We start from the raw sequence: 24,065 nt of genomic DNA, 5'->3' as shown, positions 1-24,065 counted from the left end.
AATGCTGCATTTTTATTAGCAATAAATTGAACGTAAACAACATTTGATATCTTGGCGGTTTAATGTTATACAGCATTCCCCACTTGTCAGTAAAAAGGCATTATATTCTGAAAACTACTCCCGATGGCCAGGACAATAAACCCCCCACCTCTATCTTTGTGCTCTGATTTTCATATCTGTGTGGAGTCTGTGCCCAGGGCTGTTTTTATGAAATGTGCTCTTTCTGAGGTCCTCACTTTGTTGGAGCATATCGTTTTTCTGATAGAGGCCAACACTGTCTCAGGTTTCTGTGCTTCAGTTGTATCATTTCTTGTCAAATCAAAATGTCTGTGATTGTTGATTCTTGCAGATACATTCAAAATGGTTCTGTCCTCTCTGGCCTGCATTCCTGACCTGCTGATCCTAATTGATTGATCCTGATGAAGCACACGTTTTCCTCATTTTTGCCTTTTTTCCCCCCTAAATTTAGTCAACAGGCATCATTCCCGCTCTTTCTGAGTGAAACAACAGAAACAGGATGGTCCAATGAGGTAGAACACTGCATGTGTTTGGTCCAGAATGAGAAGCAGTGATCAAAAAGGCTATTAGAGGATAAGGTTTCCACTCAGTAACGTTGATGCCTGGAACATATCTGTTATGTTATCATCTCACATCGGGTATACAAACACACCTGTGGTGGCTTCTCACCTTTACCACACATGGAGATGAGCTGGGATGAAATGTTTGTGGTTAGTGTTGATGCAGCTGACATTCACAATGAATGAAGAGCTGACTGTGGGATGTCTGGAAAAAGCTGCAGGAGTGAAGAACTTCTTTATTGCATTTGGAAAAGGGGGTTAACTCGACACAAGTTTTTTTTATTTTGGCTAAAAACGGCATAATCATATTAAAGGACCACTGGGAACACTTTTGGAATAGATCAAAAGATGATTGGAATGGGACTTTACTTTACAAAAGATGTATGTGTTTGGTCATTCTGTCATAAAGCACAAAAGCCCTTCATGAAAGTAATAGTTGTTTTCCTGTAAAATATGCAACACCGTGTTGAAAAACACATGCCTCCCTTCGCCTTGTCCAAACACAGTTTTCAATGTGTTTGCAACAATGCAAACTCTTGACATTTTCACACCATGCTGCACGCACACACACACACACACACACCCACACACACACACAGGTGCATTATTGAGTTGCGCGAGCTGCTGAATGATGATCTGTTTGCAGTCGGGGTGGGGTGAGGAGAGGTACAAGTCAAGGAGGAAGGCAGAGGTGTGGAGGTGAAGACAAACTGGAGGTTCAGAAACAGACTGTCTTTGTGCCTGAGGCCAGTGTGTGGACGCGTGTGCAGCCAGGCAAGGCAGCTTTGTGGGAAGGTGTGCCAGCTTGTTTGGAGTCAGTGTGCTGCTCTCAGCTGTGCAGTAACTGAATAAATGAAACATTTTGAAACACAAGCTTTATCTCCATGAACAAGGTCATCTGTTGTCTGGGTTTCAGCATGTGTGAATAGATTTGTGATTAGGATAAATTATAAAATGTGTTCTGAAATAAATAGCAGAAATTGCAGACTTGTAATTGAATTAGCTGCTTTGTATTCAGTGAATTAGCAGGATTCACCTGTGTGTGTTTCTTTCTTCAGGGTGGTGCATTACAGGCTGTAAGGGTCGGTGAGAGAAGCTGTCAAACTTTCCAAACAGTTTGCTTCATTTTTTGTCTCAATATTTGGAATCCAGTACGTGCAGCTGGGTGGCAAATTAAAACTAAACAGCATTGAGTATCCCAGCGGGCTTGGAATGGACCACCATGAGCCTCAAGCTGCTTTACTTAGCAAGAAAGATAAGGTTCAACGTCCAACCAAGAAAAACGAAAAATCCTATTTAGTTTTTGTTCCTGAATAAGCTCAAAATTAATCTTACTTTGCTATTTTTTTTAAAATTGTAAATAATGTCTTTGTTAAAAAATGATTTTAGGAATTCATACAAAGATTTGTTTATAATTCAACATGTGTCATTTTAAATTATGTCTTTTAAATGGAAATATCAAATTTAAAACATGAAAAATCGGCATTATTAGTTCACAAATCTTCCTTTTTTTTGCAACTTTTGAAAGTCAAATTTTTAATTTTATCTTTAAACCATGATATAAATTTTGCCTCTTCTTGTGTACCTTCATGCACATGCTGACGTTTTGGTGTCATCATATTTGTCACCCTTGTGGAGTTGCACACATCATTTCTGCCTGCACTACTGTGAGATCTTGGTGAGTTTAACTGCAGATCCATGTGTTTATTTACTGACAGATGCAGCACAAGTGGCCAGCAGTGATTCTGAGTCACGTTGGCGTTAAAACTTCTCCAGCGCGTGACTCACGAAATCACATAAACTATCAGTCACAGAAAGGCTATATTTGCTACATAGCAGTTATGAAGATGATTGCAAGCATGCTTCCTTACGTTTACTCACACATAAACACGTTTGGTAAAAGTGACACAGTTAGGCAAGATGCAGCAGGAAGCAAAGGATTACAAGCAAACGGCTTTTTACATAAACACAGAACAAACACAGTTTAGATATGAACACTATGCAGTAAGTAAAAGATTATCTAAAACATTAGATGGATTGGCGCTCGCTTTGAAATCTCTCCGGGTTTATAACCTTTGTTTGAGTTGGAGAGTCTGGCTCGGGTTCAGACATCTGCAATAAAAAGTTTCCGAGGGTGTGAAGTTATTCATTTATGGGTTATTGCTAAGAGAGGAAGGAAGAATAGCAAGGTGTGGGATGTTTTGCATATATGTAGTTTTAGTCATTACAGGCAGGGTGGTGTTTTTGTTTTCTGCGTGCTTTTGCTCATAGGCCTACCACAGCTTACAATGGTTTAAAGATTCAGAGATTGGTGTCTGAGTCGTCAATAATTCACAGAAATCTATTTTAATCACATCTTACAAAATTAAGAACAAAGATTTCATCATTGCAAAGGATTTGCACCCCAAAGGTTGCACGATGAAAAACAAAAGGAATGTTTTATTGTGGATTTGACCAACACCCATCAATAAAGGATGCTTTCCATAATAGGAAACAAGTCACATAGACAGTGACAGTTTTGACAGTAATGTTCAGACCATATAAGTTTATTTACATTTTTCAGAGGACCTAATTTTGGGCTACACCTTTAAAGCATTTCAAACTTTTTGGAACACTACTTTTCACATTTTGCATTTTTCCAAAGACCTATAAAAAGCCTCTTAAATTCCTGTAGAAGCCTATAGTAGTCCTCGAGTGTTTGAAGAGTTATCTTCAAATCTCTTGTCTTTAGGATTTGATTGTGTTACAGTGATTTGAACCTCTGTGTCTTTATGACACTTTATGACTAAACTTTTATAGATGTTATCTGGATTAAAACAAAAATCCTTTCATTGTTAATTCTCAAATACATATCTTAGCAAAAATTAGTACACTTGAAGTTTATTATATTTACTCCTTCATGCCTATGAGAAAACTCTTAAATTATGTATTCAAGTAGATGCTAAAATAAGGTAATTTTGGAGCCGAAGTATTTTTATGGATACTTTATTTGGCGTCAGTTGGTTAAGCAAACTTGAGTATAAGTATAGAAAGTATAACAGCTTTTTATCATAGTGTAGGAGTATACTAACTGAGAATTTCCTCAGACTAAATTGGAACATTGTAAGTTTATAGATAGTATATAAAAAACTAAACTGCCTCACTTTTTGGATTGACTAAGTGCAATAAACTTAATTAGACTTCTTTTTGCCAAGGGATGGTCCATGATTGGAATTGGAATTGGTTTATTTCAAGCAATCAAAGCAAACAATGCTGAAGAAGACAAACATAACAAATATCTTTATATAGATGTATCAAAATTTGGATGATTAATTGCAACCACCTTCAGATAGATTTACCTACCCTCTGAAACCACATTTATAAGAAATGATCCATTTCCTCTAGGAATTGGGAATTTTTAATGGTGTACCTCAATTTCTTTACATGCATCGATCAAACCGTTACCCTAAGCAAAAAGTACCGCAGTTAAAGTATTTTTGTTAAATATACTTGAGTATAAGTATAGCAAGTATGATAGTCACGAGAGTTTGGAGTGTCATATTCCTCCAAGGCCCTAATATGCTATCATAGCATCAGTTCCGAATATCTATCTTGTCCTTTGATCTTATACATTATATGTTGAAGGCTTTTCCTGACACCTCTGCATTTGGAGGGCTTGGGACACGCCCTTTTAAAAAAATCAGTAATTAATTGTGGATTTTTTTTAATCGTGGTTGGGGGGGGGGGGGGGGGGGGGTTATTACAGCATTCTGTTGGACAGAGTCCCTGCCTGCCCCTACATGTACTTAAATACTTCTGAATACTAATAAATCTGAATATTTCTTCAGACTAGATTGGAACATTGTGTGTTTACAAAATATAGATCGTACATAAAAAGTAAATCGCTATTACATAAGAAATAAACTTTAAGTATACTGCCTCACTTTTACTTGTAGTACACTTAAATAGACTTCTTTTGGGTGTTGTGTAGCAGTAGCAGTATCTGAAAAAGCTGAAAACTTTGTTCTTGAGGAATCCGTGGGATTTTGGTGACACATTAACCTAACTTTTCCTTTCATCCACTGTCCGTTATTCTTAACTCGATTTAATCATCTAAAGATAAACCCTATCAGATCAGGCAAATAATATCTGGAAAAATAAACCGGAATCCTTCCTGGAAAAAAAAAGGAAGAAACATATCGGAAACGCATCATGCTTTGAGGAGCTCAATAATTTTCTCATCTGGTTGATCTACAACTTTTATCTCAGTGTCTCATTATTGTGGGTCACGGTGGGCGGGTTTTCCGCCTGCAGGGTTTGGTTGATTCTGTGAGCTATTGATTTGTTGCAGAGGAGGAGGAGGAGGAAGAGGAGGAGGCGGAGGAGAAAGCGAAAGGGGAGGAGTGGAGGAGAAATTGTGCTGAGGGAGGGATGCGGCCGTGCGTGCGGGACGGGAGAGGAGCGTGATTGCAATCACAGCAAAAAGAAGAAGAAAAAAAGTCCGACTGCCGAAGCTGGGGAGAGAGCGCACCGAGAAAGTCACGTGGGGAGCGGATCCTTTCGCGAAGAAAAGCTGGAAAAGTGGGACTTCTTCTGCCGGGACTTTTAGCTGCTCTCCGCCCCGCATTCCGCGGTGTTTTCATGCGCACCCGTGGAGGGGAGGACGGAGAGACAAGTGAGGGTGAAGAGACAGAAGAAGAAGAAGAAGAGGTGATCGGGCTTGAACGCCTCCCCTCTGCGCTCCGTGGAGGTCGGTCCACTCTCCCCTCCTGGCCCTGCATGGACGGGGATGGGGAGAGCCGGATGCCGTTGCCGCGGGGCTGAGCGCCTGGCTTCCCCGTCTATGGTGCGCCGTTTCCGGCCATCGCTGCTGCTGCTGCTGCTGCTGCTGGTTCTGTCCTACGGAACTTACATGGGTGAGGAACGTTTTCATTACTCCTCCAGATCATGTGTCACTAAAACCTCCACTTTCCCTGAGTTTTTGTCAATTCTTGAAGCGTTGGTTCCTGGCCTCACAAAGCCTCCCTCCAGAGCGGCAGTGCAGCATTCTCAGCCCGGATCGAGTTTCTCCTCCTCTCTCCTGGGCCGTCATTCTCCTGTCTGCCCCCTTAATGGCTCGTGGAGGAGGGGAAGAGGGCGACTGCCTCTCCTCTTGTCATAACAGATCTGTTCCATGCAAGCAAAAGTTGCCTGTTATTTAAACCAAAGTGAACTGAACTGAAATAATAGGCTAAAATGCACACAGGAAAGTATTAATATAGTTTAATATAAAAGGAGTTGTAAAGTCTCTTTGTCCTTTGGTGATGCTCATCATTTAAGAATTGATGACTGTAGAATAAAAAGTGACCTCTCCCTGCACATGCAGAGGTGTTGTGTGTTGTTCTGGCTGGTCGTTTTGTGTTGTGTAATCCAGAAGAGATCAGTTTTTGGGCTGTTTGTGAGCATTTAGGGGGTCAGCTGTCTTGTGGGCATTCACACCTCCTGTAATTAGTTTAACACAACCCTGAGCTCTAGGATAAATACACCCACCTCTGCACCACAGCCTGGCTTTAGGCTTTACAAATGCACCCAGGTCACAATTGGAGCCCACATGTGGAAAGAATGTGTTTATTTTGCTTGCATAAACACAAAATATTGTTGCTGTTTTTTTTGCAAGAAGTTTTAACAAATGCTATCATCTGTCAGCTCCATGCTGGTTTGGAGGGAAGGCAGGAGTGTCTGATTTACAGGCTATTGTTCGAAGGGGAGCTCCTGTCTCTAAGCTTAGATGGCTGTTTGTGTGATTTGAGCTCAAAATGTGAGAGCGCATACAGCAAGGTGATCAATAAGCACTTCACAAACCATTCCCCTGGCTGAGAGATGATCCCAGTAGATCTTTTTCTGATCTGAGGAGATCAGAGAACTTGGAGGCAGCCAGATTGGGAGACAAAGAAGCCCTAACAACCAAGCCGAGGAGATTGGGCTCGTGGATGTTTTGACCTCTGTCTGATGTTGGAGAAGGTTGCCTCGGGATGCAGGTGGGGGCGAGAAGGCTCAAAGGCAGACGGAGAGGCCTGGAGGCTGACAATAGGGTTTGTGTGTGTGGTGAGGGGAAGCTCTAAAGCAAAATCTCACAATAGAAGAGATGATCCAGATGTGAGAAGAGGGTTGAGTTTGAAAGGAAAGTTGATGTAATACGGAGCTGACTCCCATCCTGCCTTCACTGGTGACTTACTGTAGGACGATCTATTGCAGCTCCGGACACGAGTCACCACAAAAATGTTTTTTCTTAACTGATTTGCTCAGAAACAACAATTTATTCATTAAAAAATGCACAAATTATTTTTCTTTTCTTGAATGCGCCTCCAAAAAACCCTAAAGTTGCAGCCCAACTAAACTCAGACAGTTGTGGTTTTACTTGATACTCTCACAGGAAGGCTGGAATGCAGGGTCAGCCATGCAGCTCCACAATGGGAGCAGGTGTATACTTCAGTAGATTTGTGTTGTCAGCAGAGATCTCTCCTTCATCCAGAGGTCCTAGCCCAAGTTAAAGGATCACCTTTCTCTTGTTATATCACAGCAATATGCTAAAGTGTAGAAGTGTGTGTGTGTGTGTGCGTGTGTGTCTATGGCAGTTTCAAGATAGAGACATTATGGGTTTTCTGTGAGAAGTATTCAGAGACTGCAGGACGGATGGAGAAACGAGAGAAATCGCTGGTATTCCAGTCCGAAGACAAAATGTGTCCTCAGTGCTCAGGCAATGGTTGGTTGTCTATCTGTTGGTTGGTGTCAGTATTTAACAGTCAGGATAGAGATTCTAAGCCCTGGTGTGAGTGAGGGGGTCTCTACCTGCACCCGGATTTTTAAACTCAGAGCAGCACTGCCCCCAAATGGTGGCGCTCCCACTAGCCAAGAAGTCAAACACTTCTGTGCAACTTCATGGTTGGTGTGATACAGAGAGATTTTGTTGATTTTGCCTGTGCTTATGCTCCAATTAGGAAGTCGTACCACCATCTGAAGATGATGCGTTTAATGGAAGTGCATCCGTGGCGCATGTTTGTCATTGTGTGTGTGTGTGTGTGCGTGGAGCTTCTTGCGCACTGCAGAGCTTCCCTCTGTCTGGCTTAATCTAATAGGGGCATGCTGTGACTGATGCATTAGGTCTGGTCTCTAATCTTTCTACGGCTCTGACTCCCTCTTTCCCCCTGATGATACAAAAGGCTCATTTGACCCTCGTACTGTTCAGAAATGTGGAAACAGACACAAGATCACATACAATCATAGAGCAAGAAATTCCATTTGAATGGGCTACAGGAAATATTTTTATCATGTGTTTCCTCTGATGAAGCCATTGATCACAGTGTACCCTTGTGATCTTTTCTCATCTAACATGATAAGCTTCACTAAATTGTGGTAATAGCTTTGGATGCACTGCTCACCTGCAGGGTCATATTCCCCACTGGGGGAAAAAAAAACTCTCATTTTTTATGTGTTTTTTTGCTGTACAAACAGAATTATCTGCCCTCTTGGGGGATATCTTGTCTTATCTTCACCGTCTGGCTGCTCTTTGGTTTATTACGCTTAAGGTTTATTACGCTCACAAACCGGCACTACTGATTGATCAGGAGTTTCAATCAGCAGCTGCTCGGTCTTGTAGTTTTATTAGTGTGTAGTGTAACAGGCGGGTGCCTTTGTGTGTGTATAGATCAAAGCTTTCCTCAAAAGTTAATCTTTATTTTGCAAATGTTCAAGCTTTCCATTTCTGGTCAGATCCAGCTCAAACACAAATAGTCAGCAATCCAATATGCCGATGACACTCTTAACTATGTGAACTTAAGTTCTCATGATCATTTCTGTGTGCTTCCTGTAGGTCACTGCCAGGTGGCATCTCCTCAGTGTCGAATCCAAAAGTGCACCACCGACTTTGTCTCCCTGACCTCCCACCTGACCCCTGCTGTGGATGGCTTTCACACCGAGTTTTGCAAGGCTCTACGCGCTTACTCCGCCTGCACACAGAAGACAGCCAAGTCCTGCCGGGGCGACCTGGTCTTCCACTCGGCTGTGCTCGGCATCTCGGACCTCATGAGCCAGAGGAACTGCTCCAAAGACGGCCCCACTTCCACCTCTCACCCTGAGATCCATGCGGAGCCCTGCAACTACCACAGTCGCAGCCAGCAGGCGCACATCCACTCCCACCTCCATGCGCACACGCACTCCCACGCTCACAACAGCGGCCACTCTCGGCCCGGGTACCTGTTTTGTGGACTTTTTGGAGACCCACATCTTAGAACATTTAAGGACAGCTTCCAGACCTGTAAGGTTGAAGGGGCGTGGCCACTTATTGACAATGACTACCTTTCAGTGCAGGTCACTAATGTGCCTGTGGTTCCTGGCTCAAGTGCCACAGCAACCAACAAGGTAAGAATGAAAGAGGAAAATTTGATTTTTGGAGCGGAATATGCTTTACTGAAGGCTTGGCAAGTGTTTATAGCGAGAGTGCTACTGATCTTTCTGTGTACTTCTGTAAATGCTGCAAATCAGAAATCCTTTTGGAGTAAAACCATAAACCAGCTTCTTTCTTCATTGTTTAGTCTCCTGCTCCCACACGCTCACAGGTGTGAAGCAAGCAAGCCATGATCTTGTGACTCGTCTCTTGTGACTGCAGCAATGTTGCAAACCTAACTTGGTTAATGGCTGTGCCTAGCCAGACCGCTAATAATGTGGAATGAGATGTGTGAAAGGACCCACTGTTTACTTAGAAGTGTCTATGCAAGCGTTGGCTCGTGTCTGTGCATCTCATAGGTGCACGAGTGGCACTCCTTGCACTCAGCTTAAAGCACTTAGATGTGTTTAAAGGTCTCTGTGTAACAGGAAAGACAGATGCACACATGCATGCGTGCACAAGGCTAATGGGACGACGAGCCAAACAAGGTGATCTTTGTGGTGTTAAGGAAGCAACGCTGATGTTTCCCTTGATGCTTCCTTCTCTAGCTCCGCTCAATAATTTTAATTATTAAAGCATGTACAGTATATACACCCTTGCATACACTTAGTCGAGCAAGGCGCTGATGCACGCACCATACTTTCATGCGTACACACACAGTGAGAACATTGTGGTAGAAACTGCAGTTTTGACCTTGTGTCAGAGGTGGGGCATGTTATTAGTCATGACTATTAGGAACACACACACACACACACACACTTTAATACGCCCACATTAACAGCCCTCCAGGCTTAATGGGCTGTGAAGCCTCATTCCTCACGGCTGTCATGTGAACAAAGCAGCCTTTCACCGGAACTATGATGCTAACCGTAATGCTCACACCACACCCTGCATCCTGCTTCCACACCACTGTAAGGTGTATGTTTGCATAGCTGTGTCAAATTGAAACTTGTTAAAAAGTCATACAGTAATTTCTCAAATATCGTGTGATGAGTCAATAGTCTGTAAAGAGACAGAATATTAAGGCTTTATAATTTTTTTTTTTTTTGCTTAGGTAACAGATTTGATAACCACATACATGTATGTAAAAGATTCAAACACTGACTGAGCTGTGTTTCTCTTGCTGTGTAGATCACCATCATCTTTAAGCCTTACGAGGGCTGCACAGATCAGAGGGTCTATCAGGCGGTCACCGACAACCTCCCCGCAGCCTTTGACGATGGGACTGTGAGCAGTGGAGACCCCATCCACACCTCTGTTAGTGCAGAGGGTGCGGCCAGGAAGGTCCGGGCTTTGTGGATCTCTGAGCGCAGCCCGGGGCGCCACGTGGAGCTGCACGCTGGCTACATCGGTGTAACTGTGATTGTTCGCCAGCTGGGACGCTACCTGACGCTAGCAGTGCGGATCCCAGAGGAGATGGCTCAGGCCTATGACGCCACCCAAGACCTTCAACTCTGTCTGAATGGCTGCCCTAGCAGTGAACGCATTGACCAGGGGGGGCATCTTCCCTTGCCACGGTCTCCCCCAGCACTTGGCTTGCAGCTTCAGCAGCTACGTCGGCCTAGTTACTCCTCACAGACGCAACCACATCCCTTTGGTGTCAATCAAGTTTTCGGATTGGAGGGGGCGAAGGAGCGTTGTAAGGAGCAACTGAAAGTGCCAGACATTTACTTCCACTCTTGTGTGTTTGATCTCCTGACTACCGGGGATGTGAACTTCACAGTAGCAGCATCCTGTGCTCAGAAGGACATGGAGAGCCTCCACCCACACCGGGACAGGTGGAGAATCTACCCCCATGGCTCAGCAGGGAGCAACTTACAATCCAAGTATCATTCTGTCGGCCAGCTTGCCCTGCTCTTGCTGACTGCAGTTTTAATACTCTGATGGCAGGGTTTGCTTGTGTGTAGGCTGGGGCAGACCTGTGCACGACAGAGGAAGTTTATGGAGTTTTTTGCAGAGCACTCCATCTTCTCCTACAGAGCGGAAACAGCAGGCTGGACATCTACTGGGACCTTGTTTTAAAAATGTCAACTGGTCTTTAAGTGTGCACAGGACAGCGTGCGGAGCCTCTGACTTGGAGGAATTGCAGGACATACCTGAAAATGACTAGAATTCTACTTTCTGAGTGAATCAACTGTAAATACTTATTTTTTCAGTGCACAGTGTAATGGTGACATTTTATTATGTTTTTGTTGTTATTCTTTAATTAATACCTCAAACCGAGGATGTATGTTTAAACAAAAGCACTTTATTTCATTTTTTTCACACCACCAATCAGTGTTTGTTTTTCCTCACTCATGCACAAAAAGAACCCACCTGTGACAGGATTATCAGTATGTAAGTTTAATCCCTTGTTCATTTCAAAGTTGGAGATTTGACCTGGCATCTGTTTTTCAAGTCAGTGTCACTGTGAGCTTTACTGTTAAATGCATTAGGTATAGTGTTGCAGCAAAATGCCTTTAGTACTACTTCGTGGTGACATGTTTTTTGACCAGTCAGGTCGGCTGATTTTCCGATTTTTGCTTTTTTACTGTTTGATGCATGTGGCTGTTTCACATGAGTCACGTTTAGAGGTATTCCTACATTTCTTGCCAAAATTCTGTGACTGTACAGACTTCTAACTTTTGAACTCCCCATATTGCTTGTTATCATTTGAGCCAAAGACAAAATAACGTGTGGTTTTTGTGTACAAATTCATGAGTCTCGGCTAAACCAACACCTCTTTCTAAATGACCAGAAACATACCAAGACATTGGAAAGGAAAATGGACCATTTTCGGGTGAAATACTTAATTTCTAATATGCTGCAGTATGAGCTTAAGATTTGTTTATGATAATTTGATGCCTTGCAGAAACATCAATACTTTCTAAACTCTAGGATTATGTATAGTTACACCCAACCTGTTAGATCAACTTAGTTTTTTTTTTGCATTTTTCTCTTTTAGATTGTGTGTGATTGTCGTTTTGGTAAAGAGTGAGTGGCTAGTGTTGAAATACGTAACTTATTTATTAACTTAGTGTGCGTAGAAGAAGTTAAGCTCCATACTCTTGCTGTTGGATAATTTAAAGAAAATGTCAGCTGTGATTGTACTGCCACCTAGTGGTGCTTTCTTGCTATGTCAATGTGTTACTAAAAGTGCTAAAAAATGCAGTTCCAGTGTGTTATTGAAATGCAATGAATGACATGATGTCCATGCTTTTAAAATCTTTTATTAATAGAAATATATACAAGTTCAAAGAACCACATTGAATTTATCAAAAGCATTTTAAGTATAGCCTACATTTAAATGATGCACTCAAGCTGAGAAAAAGTAAGAATTAAACCACCTGTTTGAGGTTGGGTTTCGATCAGATACCACCTTCTGCCCGCCCCATAAACGCTATCTCTTTCCAACTGCCACTGTCCTCGGCACCTGCTATGTGAATGTGCAGAGACAGAAAAAGGCGCTTATTGATTTGTGACAGCCCGCCCTCATCAGTCCTGAGGCAGGTCGCTTCACTACAATTCACATCTCTTCTCCAAACACAAACATCTTTGTGAAATCAGCGATAAAGGCGGGAACAAGCTCCTCATGTTCAACCGACGAACTCTTCTTTATGAATGGTTATTAAAGAAGACACTCCTTGACTTTCACTCATGGTCACATCGTCCAGTGGATGAGCTTCTTTTCCAGAGATCTGAAAATGAAACATTACAGTCACTATACTTATGTACGGTAGTTTTAAAATGATTAATTTTTTCATCTATACACAAAACAGCACAGAAAGCATATTTAGCTGTAATGCCTTAGGTGTAAATTAATTATAAACCAGTTGCATTAAAGTCTTAATATTATTTGAGTTTAGGAAATTTTTTAAATCAAGAGAGTGAATAAGAGTCTTAAACTCAAGTAAGAAAAGTGCCACTTCAAGTAAAAATTTTAAGGGGTCATCCACAAAAGGCTCAAAAAAAGTAACTGGTTGAAAACAAAGCACCCAAGTGCTGAATGACTACTTAAATGTAATGTCTGACTCGTAGACAACAAAAGTAAAAATTCCTGTTTCTTCTTATGATAAAACAAGTTTTGCATCTGTGGATGTAATAAATGGTGAGCAGCTTTTTTTTAGTCCTCTTAACCCTTGTGCTATCCTATGGGGTCAAGATGACCATTGATGTGTTTTTCCTACCATGACAAAGGTGGATAAAGGTGAAAAGATTTCATGTAATCCATGGACACCAGTGAAAATCACAAATCATTGAAGAAAAAAGGTTCAGAGCACTGTTTAGTGGGTCTAGATGACCCAACTCCCAATGTTAAAGTGCCTCGGATAGCACAAGGGTTACAAACTTTAGCATTAAAACATAATATAATGACAAAAAAACAAGTAAAACGCCCTATACACCCCTTAAATTTCCATGCATTTACTTATTGTATATGTCATTGACAAATGTTTTTTTCTCCTCAAGAAATGAACGTTGTTTAGTTCTCTGTAGTTACAATTGGGGAAAACAAGGACAAACTTACCACTTGATAACAACGTATGTAGTCATCAGAGTATTAAAGGTGAGTATCTTCATAAGAAGGAGCCTCAAAGCCAGCACCACAGCTGTGTTTGTCCACACGATGATATATTCTGACCAAACCAGACAAACCTATATAAGTCATCTGCATGACTTACAGGAAACCATTTGAAAGCTTGCTCATGACAAAACATTACCATCAGTTTCTTCATCTTTTTCTTCATCCTCATCTTTATAGCAAATCGTATCTTCATCATCTAAAATGACAAAATGTGGGAAAACTTTGTAGTGTCGTTTACAGACACGACAGATGCTGACGGCATCTTGCGTGTTCACATGTCCACAATACCTGAAAAAGCAGTGCAGTGTTTTTTCTTGACTTTGGAGTGGTGCCTTCGCCTCACAGAGCAGCGATACGACGGCCAGTTACCAGTCGCCACTGTAATCATTGACACTGCCATGTTGCCTCGATGTCTCCTGCTGACAGCGCTGTTGAGGGGCGTGACCTGCCGCTGGCCTTTTGATCCCTCACTCCAGCTGATCTCCAGGCGACCTCTCCTGAAGTCTCCCACCACACAGACCAGCAAGGTCAAGCCAAGCCGTTCTCCTGTTAGATGAACCGGAGGGGCCAGAGATGCCAGCAGAAATGCCTCCACTCCTCCTGTTCCAAATAAAAGAGAGATAATAACCTGAAGAAAGAGTATAGAGGAAGAACAGGCAAATAGCTGCTTTTCTCTATGATTTTTGTCTACATTTCTTGTGAATTGTGTCTTTTATTTGGACAAAATAATGATAAATGTCTTAATTTGACTAAATTTAACAAGTTTACTCACCAAATTCAAATTTGACAGTTACACAGATTCACACCACAACATTTATGTTTCTGCGAAACATTTTGAAATAATAAATAGTCTTTTGAGCTTACCAGTCCACAAGTAGATTATAGGCAGGTAAAAAAGTCCACGGGTCGGTTCAGTCATGGCCTTGTTGAAGTTGTTGTGACTCTTCAGATCCCTGTGTGTAACTGCCTGCTCTCTTTGTGTGTCTCCTGTGTGAGTGTGTTACATAAGACCACACCATTTGGCTTTTCCAGGCGCATTGCATCATGGGGGATTGACATGTCTCATTGTTGTGACCTTATACTAAGAATGCAACCCCCTCACTCCCCCCTCGGCACACAGGCAAACCTCAACGCATAGAGTCATAGAAAACAGAGAGAAGGAAAGGACAACTTCAGCTCTGAATATTTTAAGTTTTATGAAAACCCCAGAGAAGTGAGGAAAAGACTGTCATGGAGACTACAGGCATTGAAGAGCAACTTTACAGCTAGAGACACACCTGCTGCGGCTGTTAGATCTGAGGTGAGATGATATCAAAACACCCAGAACATTAGGCAACACCTGCACGCGCAGACACACAGAGCTTGGAAAGCTGACTTTTCTCCCAGTTTGTGGCAATTCAGAATGTCAGACACTTGTTCATTTCATTTTGTTCACCACTGTAGTAAAATAATTCAACACACGCATACCAAAATAAAAATATAAACATGTAATCTTTATTGGTGGGTTCACTTTAAATAGACAACTGTTTCTGTAATGCTTAGGAATCTGCAACACTTTACAAAAGTGGGAGACTCATACATACATTGAAAAAAATGAGTGACTCTAAACCAATCTTTTTCCACATCTGCTCTGATGTAAGAGCTTATTTATGCTCACATGATTAATGACTGAATAATAACAAGAAACAAAACACCCATATGGCACAAGGCAGTTTTCTTACAGAGAAAATAAAAGGTGTTTTACAGAGAGACAAGATGCACACACAATTGAAATAACATTCCATATGCCAATAAAACTACCATTGTAAAAACATTTCACCATTGCAACACTAAAATTAGAAAAAAATAATAAGTAAAAGAAAATGTGGTTAAGAAAATAAGATGAAAAACAACACTGGGCCATATGTAAAACTAATTAACAGAAATTAAAAAAAAAAGTGTAGTTGGTTTCCCTTCAAAAATTCAGAAATGAAGTATAACTTTAAATCATTGTAAAGTTTTTATGGTATAAATTTATAATCCATATCAAATTAAATTAAATTAAATTAAATTAAATTAAATTAAATTAAATTAAATTAAATTAAATTAAATTAAATTAAATTAAATTAAATTAAATTAAATTAAATTAAATTAAATTAAATTAAATTAAATTAAATTAAATTAAATTAAATTAAATTAAATTAAATTAAATTAAATTAAATTAAATTATACTATATCATATTGTATTATATTATATTGTATTATTATCTAACAATCTAAATTTAATTCATTAATTATTTAGGGAAGTTTGAGCTAAAGAAGATTGACATAATTTTTTTGCCCAAAATTTTTTACTTTTTAAATAAATACATCTATTCTAAAATAATTGTGTTCACGTGTACTATTAGAGATACAGGTAACAAAGCTTGTTAAGGAATCTTAATATAAAGTGTTACCGAGATACAATTATTTTAGATCAATTGATCTAGATCAGCCAAAAAACTACAATTAACACTAATTAGGCCTCAACTCTGAAAGTTGCTTTGAAAGTTACATGGATTCCATTTAGTCCTTTGTCCTCCCCCTGATTTTATTAATTCAACTTTTTGACCCAGACATGCTGAAAAAACTTTTGAAACACTATTAAACCACTGGGTTTTCTTTCACTTTTATGGCCTTATCCAACCCCTAAATACATTTTTTTATTTGCATATCAAAATAACCAGCAGCCTTTAAAAACACTTCTTCATATCAGAAGTCCATGTCAATAATTAGGTACCACTTTTGCTCCACTGGCCCCAACAATGTGCGTCAAGTGCGCACGAAGCATCACCTCCTCTGCGCAAGCGCAAAAATGATGCGCTCGGTGATAAGGGACAAACCAGAAACAGAAAGTGAAACAGTAGCGCCGAGCTGAAGCGCTAGGAAGCTAAAGTGACTGAGGTGATTTTCTTTCTTTTTTCGTAAAAATAAAAAGCAGCACAGCGCGCTCAGCACAATTGTTTCACAAAGTGCTGATTTCTAGCATTTTGCCAAACAATACATGTCATTGAGTGAGCGCGAGGCTTCAGTCGGGTACGTCCCGTCAGTGTTACCTGAATTGAACCTGTGGCCTCACTTACTGATAGCTCAGTCGTCGGGTTTAATATTTTAACTTACTTGCTTGAGTCGCATTGGGGAAAATATGTTAAATATATTTAAGTAAATCAGGCCAAATTTGTGAAAAGTAGCAGAAAATGTGTTTGCGACAGCAAACGGTTTGTTGGCAGGTTTTCTCCAGTGCTGCAATGCACTTCAATGGTTATAGAATTTGTTTTTAAAAAGTTGAATGGATGTATTACGTTTTCTTGTTTCCTTCTTTGCAGGTTTTAAGAGAAGAAGCTCTGGAAACCTGATTTTTTTTTTTTTAAAAAAAAGCTTGTCCCCTTTGTAGTTGGTCACTGATTTGGATGCTATGATTTGAGAATTAACTGTGATTTTAGCTGAAAACTAAATAAAACTGGCTGAAGGTTGATTTGCAATGGCCTCGATAAAGCTGTTGGAGCTCTTGCTATGCAGTTTCTTCCTGGTTGGGTGTCACTCCTCCCAGAGTTCACAGCAGGTGTCAAGTGCACCTCATCCCAAAGGGGAGCCATCTCCTCTGGGGGAGGATAACTTGTCCTTTCCCTGGAGCCGTCTTCGTCTGCCCAGGTATGCCTCCCACAGGCTTTTTTAACATTCAAAAAATCAACACTATGGAATTTCTTTGACAGACTTACCTGAAGAAAGATATGTCTCTTCACCACAGGTACATCATTCCTCTTCACTATCATCTCGTCCTGCAGCCCAACCTGACAACTCTCCGTTTCACTGGTTCAGTCCAGATCCAGATTGACGTCCAGAACAATTCAAATTGGGTTGTGTTGCATAGCAAGGATTTACAGATTTCCAAAGCCACCATCTTGGACCACAACTTTGCTCATCTAACAGACCAGGTGGTGCTAAATCCCGTGGGATCACTTTGTTGTCTTTGTTTCAAATGTCAACCCTCCAATTTCCTTTTGTTATAGGTCCTCCCAGTTCTTCATAACCCTTCCCATGAGCAGATTGGAATTTTTTCCCCCAGGGTGCTCAGCAGCGGGCAGAAGTATTTTCTGTATATTGAATTTGGGGCAGAATTTGCTGAGGGGTTCTATGGCTTTTATAAAAGCACATATAAGACCAGTAAAGGAGAAACCCGGTAAGAAAACTTAGATTTTTTTTTACAATATCTAGTATATATGATCTTTTTTATAAATCAGTACTCAGCACTTCTGCGACAGACTGGCGACCTGTCCGGGATGCCCCCTGCCTTTGCTCACAAGTGGCTGGGATAGACTCTGGCAACCCCGTGACCCCGAAAGGGGATAAACGTAAGAAGATGAATGAATGAGCACTCAGCACTTGTGTTTTTTTTCTTATTAGAACTTTAGCTTCAACCCACTTTGAGCCCACAAGTGCCCGAATGGCATTCCCGTGTTTCGACGAGCCAAGCTTCAAAGCCAATTTCTCCATTCAAATAAGGAGGAGTCCACAATACATTTCTCTTTCCAACATGCCGATAGTGAGTTTTACGTCATAATATGGTGGGTCAGAATTGGGACTGTGTTTAAGTATGTTTGGTGCGTCTCTTGTGCAGGTGAAGACAGTGGAACTACACGGTGGCCTGCTCGAAGATCACTTTGCTCCAAGTGTAAAAATGAGCACCTACCTCGTGGCCTTCGTCATTTGTGATTTCAAATCAGTCACAGCAACAACTGCATCAGGAATAAAGGTTTGGTCTCAAGGACAATATTCACTTTTTACAGTTTTGTTATTAATTTGTCATGAATGCAGATATAGTGATCAGTGTTTTTTTTTCTTTTCAAAATGCATTATAGGTGTCCATCTATGCTGCCCCTGAGAAGTGGGAGCAAACCCACTATGCCCTGGAGGTTGCTGTCAAAATGTTAGATTTCTATGAGGAGTATTTTAATATTCCCTATCCTTTACCCAAACAAGGTTTGACATTTGCTTTTGTTTGTTTTTTCCTTTTTTCTTCTCCAGTCCTCGCTATAACCCATATTTTGTTTATGTCAGATCTTATTGCTATCCCAGACTTCCAGTCTGGAGCAATGGAAAACTGGGGGCTAACAACCTACAGAGAAACCAGCCTTCTCTATGATCCCCTCACCTCCTCAGTCTCTGATAAACTTTGGGTTACTATGGTGATTGGCCATGAGCTTGCCCATCAGGTGAGAGCTTGAAGGAGTGTCTGTTCTGAAGCTCAATATGTGCATCCCTTAAAATCAATGTTGCTTGCCTGCAGTGGTTTGGTAACTTAGTAACGATGAAGTGGTGGAATGACATCTGGCTGAATGAGGGATTTGCCAGGTATATGGAATACATTTCGGTGGAGGCCACGTATCCCAACTTGAAAGTGGTGAGTGCATTGAATACATTCATGTCTCTGATTAATCATCTTAAAGGGAACAAAAATAAAGAGGAAGCACTTTCATGTCCTGAACTTGTTTTTAACAGGAGGAGTATCTGCTGCACACTTGTTTTGCAGCCATTGGACACGACTCCTTAAACTCCTCCCGGCCGATATCAAGCCCTGCAGAGAACCCCACCCAGATCAAGGAAATGTTTGACACAGTTTCCTATGACAAGGTATGATAAGTCTTACAACTGGTCTTAATGGTGACTTTAACTATAGTGTGTCATATCTAGTTTCCTTAGTCTAGTTTTAAGATGATAGAGAAGAAAAATGTTAAAAGCATTTGAGGCTGGTTTTGTTGCAAAAGATTTATGTCAGCTCCAAAAACTGTACATTCTTTTTTCTTCTTTTCATCATTCTAGGGAGCATGTGTCCTTCACATGCTGAGACATTTTTTGACAGATGAGGTGTTTCAGAGCGGGATAGTGCGATATCTCCGCAAGTACAGCTTTGGAAATGCTCAAAATCAGGATCTGTGGGACAGTCTGGCTAATGTAAGGCTCGATGGCAGATTTCCTTTTTTCTGTTTGTTTTTATCTAAAGCTGTTTCTCCTTTCACTGTGAAGTTTTTGTTACTTTTTTTAAGATATACAGTATAGATTGATTTAAAGTAAATAAATGCAGCATTTTTATGTGAAACACAAGAAACAAAGCTGCAGCAAATTCATGTGCCAACTTTCAGAAGGCTATTAAGTTAGCATTGATTTGCACTGCTGACCCGTTAACATCAATAAATGCTAACCCGTTAACATCAATAAAGTTATGAATATGCATTGTCAGCATAGTCATAGCTGATGGTTTCTTGTTTAAAAGAATATAGCTGAGCTTTACTGTTCTATAAGCTAAAGGAGGCTTGTGTTACAGCCCAATGACTTCAAATAAATTCAGTCTTGTTTTCCAAATTGAAATCCCAATGCCAAGGGGAAATAAGAAAACTAAAACTTTAAAGCTCAGAGGGTTGGTTATGTTATTTGTAAGTGCTTTCATAGAAGAATGTGTAATGTAATATTGTGGTAGCATGTCCCTTTGACCGAATGTAAGCAAATATAGCAGTTTTCCATATTATTTTAAGATAAGATAAGAAAAAGGTACTTAATTGATCCCAGCTTGGGAAATTGTATTTACTATTTATTAGTGCTTTGTTTGAGTGACTGACTAAATGCTAAATTACCTTTCAAGCAACATTTTTAATGGCCCAACGTTAAAAATTGAGATTTTATGAAAACTGGAGAATTTAAAACTTAATATATTTGAAAAGAAAATATTCTCCTCTGCTTTGTTTTGCAGACATGCTCAGAGGAGGAGTTCATCTCAGGAAAACACTGTTACAACCGAGACCAGAGCAACAAGAATGCAGTGTGTAAACATCGAAACATCCACCTATTTCTACCTTACTATGTACTCTAATTATTGTTGTATTAACTGAGCATTTTCCTTTGCTTGTAGTACCTGTTTGCAGGGGAACATCTGGACCTGACAGCCATAATGAACACCTGGACCCTGCAGAAAGGTATTCCTCTGGTAACTGTGACCAGGAAGGGCCCTCTACTGCTGCTCAGACAACACAGGTTTTTGAAGACAGTGCTGCCTTCTGACCCTCAGTGGTCATCGTTGCAGCAGGGGTCAGTATGTCAGTTAAACTTTTCAGTAATGTTCAATCTGGGGATCATTTCAGATTTCTCATACTGACGCTCCCCTTTTCGGTAGTTTCCTGTGGCACATACCTCTGACATACAGGACCGATGCTTCAAGCATCATTCACAGACACTTGATGACATCAACTTCAGGTAAAACAGAAAACTTTTGCCATTATAAATGTTACTTTTTATTTTTCCTATAAGTTTTTTCCCCCTTTCCTATAATTTCTGTTAGACAGCATACACATAGGAGAGGAGGCCAGCTGGGTGAAGATAAACTCTGACATGACGGGCTATTATGTGGTTCATTATGAGGATGATGGCTGGGATGTAATGGCTAAACTGATGAGAGAAAACCACACAGCTCTGAGCTACAAAGACAGGACTCACCTGATCCACAACGCATTTCAATTAGTCTCGTAAGTATTAGTGCAATCATGTGTGACAATAAGGAATGTTGTGCTTTTCTATATGTACGTATGGCAGACTATAATGTGAATATAAGCTAGATATTTCTATCTAAAGGGCAGGCCATCTGTCACTCAACAAAGCCATGGACTTAATTGGTTATCTTCAACTGGAGAAACACACAGTTCCCCTCCTTGAAGGACTGGGCTACCTGGAGGCCTTTTATAACCTAATAGAGAAAATTGATGAGCTTGAATTGACAAAAGATCTGGGGGTAAGAAGAGGACAACCCTTACCATGCATGCTTGCTAATGACATTTTTTTAATGCCTCTGCATGTTTTTTTCTTCTAGAGGTACATCCTGTACTTTTTCCGTGCTGTCATTGACCAGCAAACATGGAGCGACAGCGGCTCTGTGTCAGAGCGACGGCTCAGGTCGGAGGTGCTGTCACTGGCGTGTCACTTGGATTACCCCCCCTGTCTGGAACGGGCAAATCAGCACTTTCAAGAATGGCTTCAATCAAATGGAACACTCAAGTGTGTCTAAATCATATAGCAGGAAAAAATTCACCAGAAAAAGTCTGCAACAATATAATAATAAGCCTGAACAGCAGTCACTTTGATTTTAGACGTTTATGCAGAAACTAAGGTTTAATTTTGATTGCAGTGTTTATAAAATATTTATAATACGCTTAAACATACTTAAGGATCTTCTCTGCTTGTATGGACTCCAGCCTTCCCACAGATGTGGCCGAGACTGTGTACTCAGTGGGAGCTCAGCACGACCATGGCTGGAACTCACTCTTGGACACTTACAAGATTTCCCTCTCTGAAGCCCAAAAAAACAAGATCCTGCAAGCATTAACCAGCAGCAGAGACACTGGGAAACTCCTAAGGTGCAGGATGTTTATTTGCCTTTTTTTAAGCATTTAACTTCGCCATCTTGAGTCAAACATAAGTTAATGCTTGGACACACCAAATTAAGAATAAATATGAACCAAAAAAGCTGTTTTGATGTATCACCGTTTGATTCCCGATTCTGTATGCTTGTGTGCAGACTGCTGCAGCTGGGTCTGGAGGGGAAAGTAATCCGCTCACAGGACCTGTCCAGTCTGATTCTGATGGTGGCCAGGAACCCGAAGGGACACTACCTTGCATGGAACTTTGTCAAAAAGAACTGGGACGAACTTGTTGAAAAGTTAGTATTCGTAATTGGAAAGATGGAAAACACTAAAACCAACTTTTCCAAATGATATACGACTTTTTGTTCTTCGTTTTGTGTTTTAGAGTTTGCAAGTGTTTTTGTTTCATTTTACAAAAAAATGGTGAAAGAAAACTGGATTTGAGTATCAAAGCAGTCTAAAACTGAGGTTAATGATTCTTCAGTACCTGGAAACTAATTTAATACTGGACACAAAGTTTTAAAAATCCTTTCCATCCATTTTCCAAACCCATTTTATCTCTTCTGGGGTCATGGAATTGCTGGAGCCAATCCCGGCTACTGTTGGGCAAAGGCAGGGTACACTCTGGACAGGTCACCAGTCTGTCACAGGGCCACACATTCAAACAAACTCTCATACACACCTTTGGAGAATTTGGAATCATGGATTAACCTATGAAGCATGGTTTTGGACTGTGGTAGGAAGGCGTAGTTCCCTGAGAAAACACACATACAGGAGGAGAACATGAAAACGCAGTTTTGAGAATGCAAATATGGAAACGTTTTGTTTCTTTTGCAGGCTCCAGTTGGGTTCATTTTGCATCAGACACATCCTTATTGGGACCACTGGACAGTTTTCTTCTCCAGATGATCTCACCGAGGTAAATTTACAAATGAGCAGTTATTACCAGTTTATGAATGTATATTATACTATTAGTATTGTCATTATATGGTAAAAACATTCCTAAAAAGTTCCTCTAGAAATTAAAGATTTTCTGCTTTTTCCCTCAAAATAAATCCAGATGCTATTTTTGAATGATATACTACTGCAGAGTTCAATGAACATGTATGAGACTTATTTAAATTAGAAAATGTTTCATGCTCTGTATGCATAAGTACAAATTTGTCTATATACGACTAAGAGTAATTAGTATGTAATCATTTTCATGTGTATATAAAAGTATGCATTTATTTCTCTTTTACTTACTTTTCCTATTAAATCAGAATTTATCACCCAAAATGTGATCTATTTAAGTACAAATGTATCTCTGTTGTTTGTCTTCTCTGGTATTTTTGTGTTGATTGCTGCTCTAACCCTCAGGTGCAGCTGTTTTTTGAGTCTATCAAAGAACAGGCGTCTCAGCTGAGAGCCACACAGATTGCTTTGGACAATATGAAGAAAAATATTCGCTGGATTCAGAGGAACTTGGAAACTCTCAGAAAGTGGCTGAACGAGCAGATAAAATGAAAGCTGAGCAGACCAGCACAACAACATGCCATTATTTCTGATGTTTTTCTGATTTTTCTTACGGGAAGGGTGTTTCACAACGGCAAATATTGATTCTTTTGTACACTAAAAAAGCAAATTTATAAGTAAAAAAAACTTCTGGTGGCTGAGATGTGTGTTTGACAAAGAGAGGAGACCTCCATTCCAAAGCAATATTAAATTTAGTGTTGATGGACTTTATACCAAAAAGACAATAAAATGGGTTTGTTTTAACAACTTGATGTGTGTTATTTGATCTAAAACATGCATAACTCTGGGGTGTGCACACATATGTTGTGCACATTCTTAATGTTCATCTACCCATGTGAATAACTATGTGAGTTTTCCTGTTACTTAAAAAAAAACAATGGTCAGGAAAAACAACTTTAAAATCCCATTCGAATTACCTTTTAATCTATTTTCAATACATTCCCAGTAGTCTTTTAGTTATGCCTTATTTAGCCCAAATAAAATAAAATAAACATGTCGTTTTCTAGGACATAGTTTCTGCAGAGCGGCAGTATTTCATTAAAAATTCGCCTCTGAGTTGTGGGCGGGGCTGGTTCATGGCCACCCCC

The 24,065-nt window shown here is 40.4% G+C and overlaps 3 protein-coding genes across 6 annotated transcripts; 2 read left to right on the top strand and 1 right to left on the bottom strand.

The window, feature by feature from the left end:
- The first annotated feature begins 4,908 nt into the window (after nucleotides 1-4,908).
- Nucleotides 4,909-12,129, top strand: rgmb (repulsive guidance molecule BMP co-receptor b). The gene is made up of 3 exons (XM_004072622.5): nucleotides 4,909-5,473; nucleotides 8,407-8,954; nucleotides 10,111-12,129. The coding sequence occupies exons 1-3, from the start codon at nucleotides 5,347-5,349 to the stop codon at nucleotides 10,861-10,863; spliced, it is 1,428 nt and encodes a 475-aa protein (XP_004072670.1). The 5' UTR covers nucleotides 4,909-5,346; the 3' UTR covers nucleotides 10,864-12,129.
- A 336-nt stretch (nucleotides 12,130-12,465) lies between these two features.
- Nucleotides 12,466-14,555, bottom strand: LOC144994581 (uncharacterized). The gene is made up of 5 exons (XM_078952878.1): nucleotides 14,405-14,555; nucleotides 13,829-14,140; nucleotides 13,677-13,736; nucleotides 13,484-13,592; nucleotides 12,466-12,656 (listed from the first exon to the last, which is right to left on the bottom strand). Coding segments are annotated over exons 1-5 (537 nt in total). The 5' UTR covers nucleotides 14,460-14,555; the 3' UTR covers nucleotides 12,466-12,655.
- Nucleotides 14,556-14,570: 15 nt separating this feature from the next.
- erap2 (endoplasmic reticulum aminopeptidase 2) lies at nucleotides 14,571-23,724 on the top strand. Of its 4 annotated transcripts, none has more exons than XM_078952877.1 (21): nucleotides 14,571-14,840; nucleotides 16,885-17,209; nucleotides 17,307-17,493; nucleotides 17,569-17,738; nucleotides 17,963-18,101; nucleotides 18,177-18,311; nucleotides 18,418-18,538; nucleotides 18,617-18,771; nucleotides 18,846-18,959; nucleotides 19,058-19,189; nucleotides 19,379-19,510; nucleotides 20,304-20,372; nucleotides 20,463-20,638; nucleotides 20,724-20,803; nucleotides 20,889-21,072; nucleotides 21,179-21,335; nucleotides 21,414-21,598; nucleotides 21,796-21,957; nucleotides 22,119-22,259; nucleotides 22,801-22,882; nucleotides 23,323-23,724. In XM_078952877.1, the coding sequence occupies exons 2-21, from the start codon at nucleotides 17,040-17,042 to the stop codon at nucleotides 23,467-23,469; spliced, it is 2,838 nt and encodes a 945-aa protein (XP_078809003.1). In that variant the 5' UTR covers nucleotides 14,571-14,840; nucleotides 16,885-17,039; the 3' UTR covers nucleotides 23,470-23,724. The 4 variants fall into 4 exon arrangements, with proteins under 4 accessions (XP_078809003.1, XP_011477528.1, XP_011477529.1 ...); XM_011479227.4 differs by lacking the exon at nucleotides 14,571-14,840 and adding an exon at nucleotides 16,371-16,462; XM_011479226.3 differs by having other exon boundaries at nucleotides 14,638-14,840; nucleotides 18,418-18,771.
- The last annotated feature ends 341 nt before the right edge of the window (nucleotides 23,725-24,065 follow it).

This window comes from Oryzias latipes, chromosome 9, assembly GCF_053564925.1.
Source record: "Oryzias latipes strain Hd-rR chromosome 9, Olatipes_Hd-rR_3.1".
NCBI lineage: Eukaryota > Metazoa > Chordata > Actinopteri > Beloniformes > Adrianichthyidae > Oryzias > Oryzias latipes.
The sequence above is the reverse complement of the archived record's forward strand: the minus strand, read 5'-3'. Positions and strand labels throughout refer to the sequence as shown.

Bases quoted from the DNA above. Each gene is read 5' to 3' on its own strand.
- rgmb (XM_004072622.5), top strand. From the start codon at position 5,347: ATGGGGAGAGCCGGATGCCGTTGCCGCGGGGCTGAGCGCCTGGCTTCC. The intron at 5,474-8,406 runs GTGAGGAACGTT...TGCTTCCTGTAG, and splicing joins GTCCTACGGAACTTACATGG to GTCACTGCCAGGTGGCATCT. The intron at 8,955-10,110 runs GTAAGAATGAAA...CTTGCTGTGTAG, and splicing joins GTGCCACAGCAACCAACAAG to ATCACCATCATCTTTAAGCC.
- LOC144994581 (XM_078952878.1), bottom strand. From the start codon at position 14,459: ATGACTGAACCGACCCGTGGACTTTTTTACCTGCCTATAATCTACTTG. The intron at 14,141-14,404 runs GTAAGCTCAAAA...TATTTGGAACAG, and splicing joins TATAATCTACTTGTGGACTG to GAGGAGTGGAGGCATTTCTG. The intron at 13,737-13,828 runs GTATTGTGGACA...TTGTCATTTTAG, and splicing joins ACACTGCACTGCTTTTTCAG to ATGATGAAGATACGATTTGC.
- erap2 (XM_011479226.3), top strand. From the start codon at position 17,040: ATGGCCTCGATAAAGCTGTTGGAGCTCTTGCTATGCAGTTTCTTCCTG. The intron at 18,312-18,417 runs GTTTGGTCTCAA...AATGCATTATAG, and splicing joins CAACTGCATCAGGAATAAAG to GTGTCCATCTATGCTGCCCC. The intron at 19,511-20,303 runs GTAAGGCTCGAT...TTTGTTTTGCAG, and splicing joins TGTGGGACAGTCTGGCTAAT to ACATGCTCAGAGGAGGAGTT.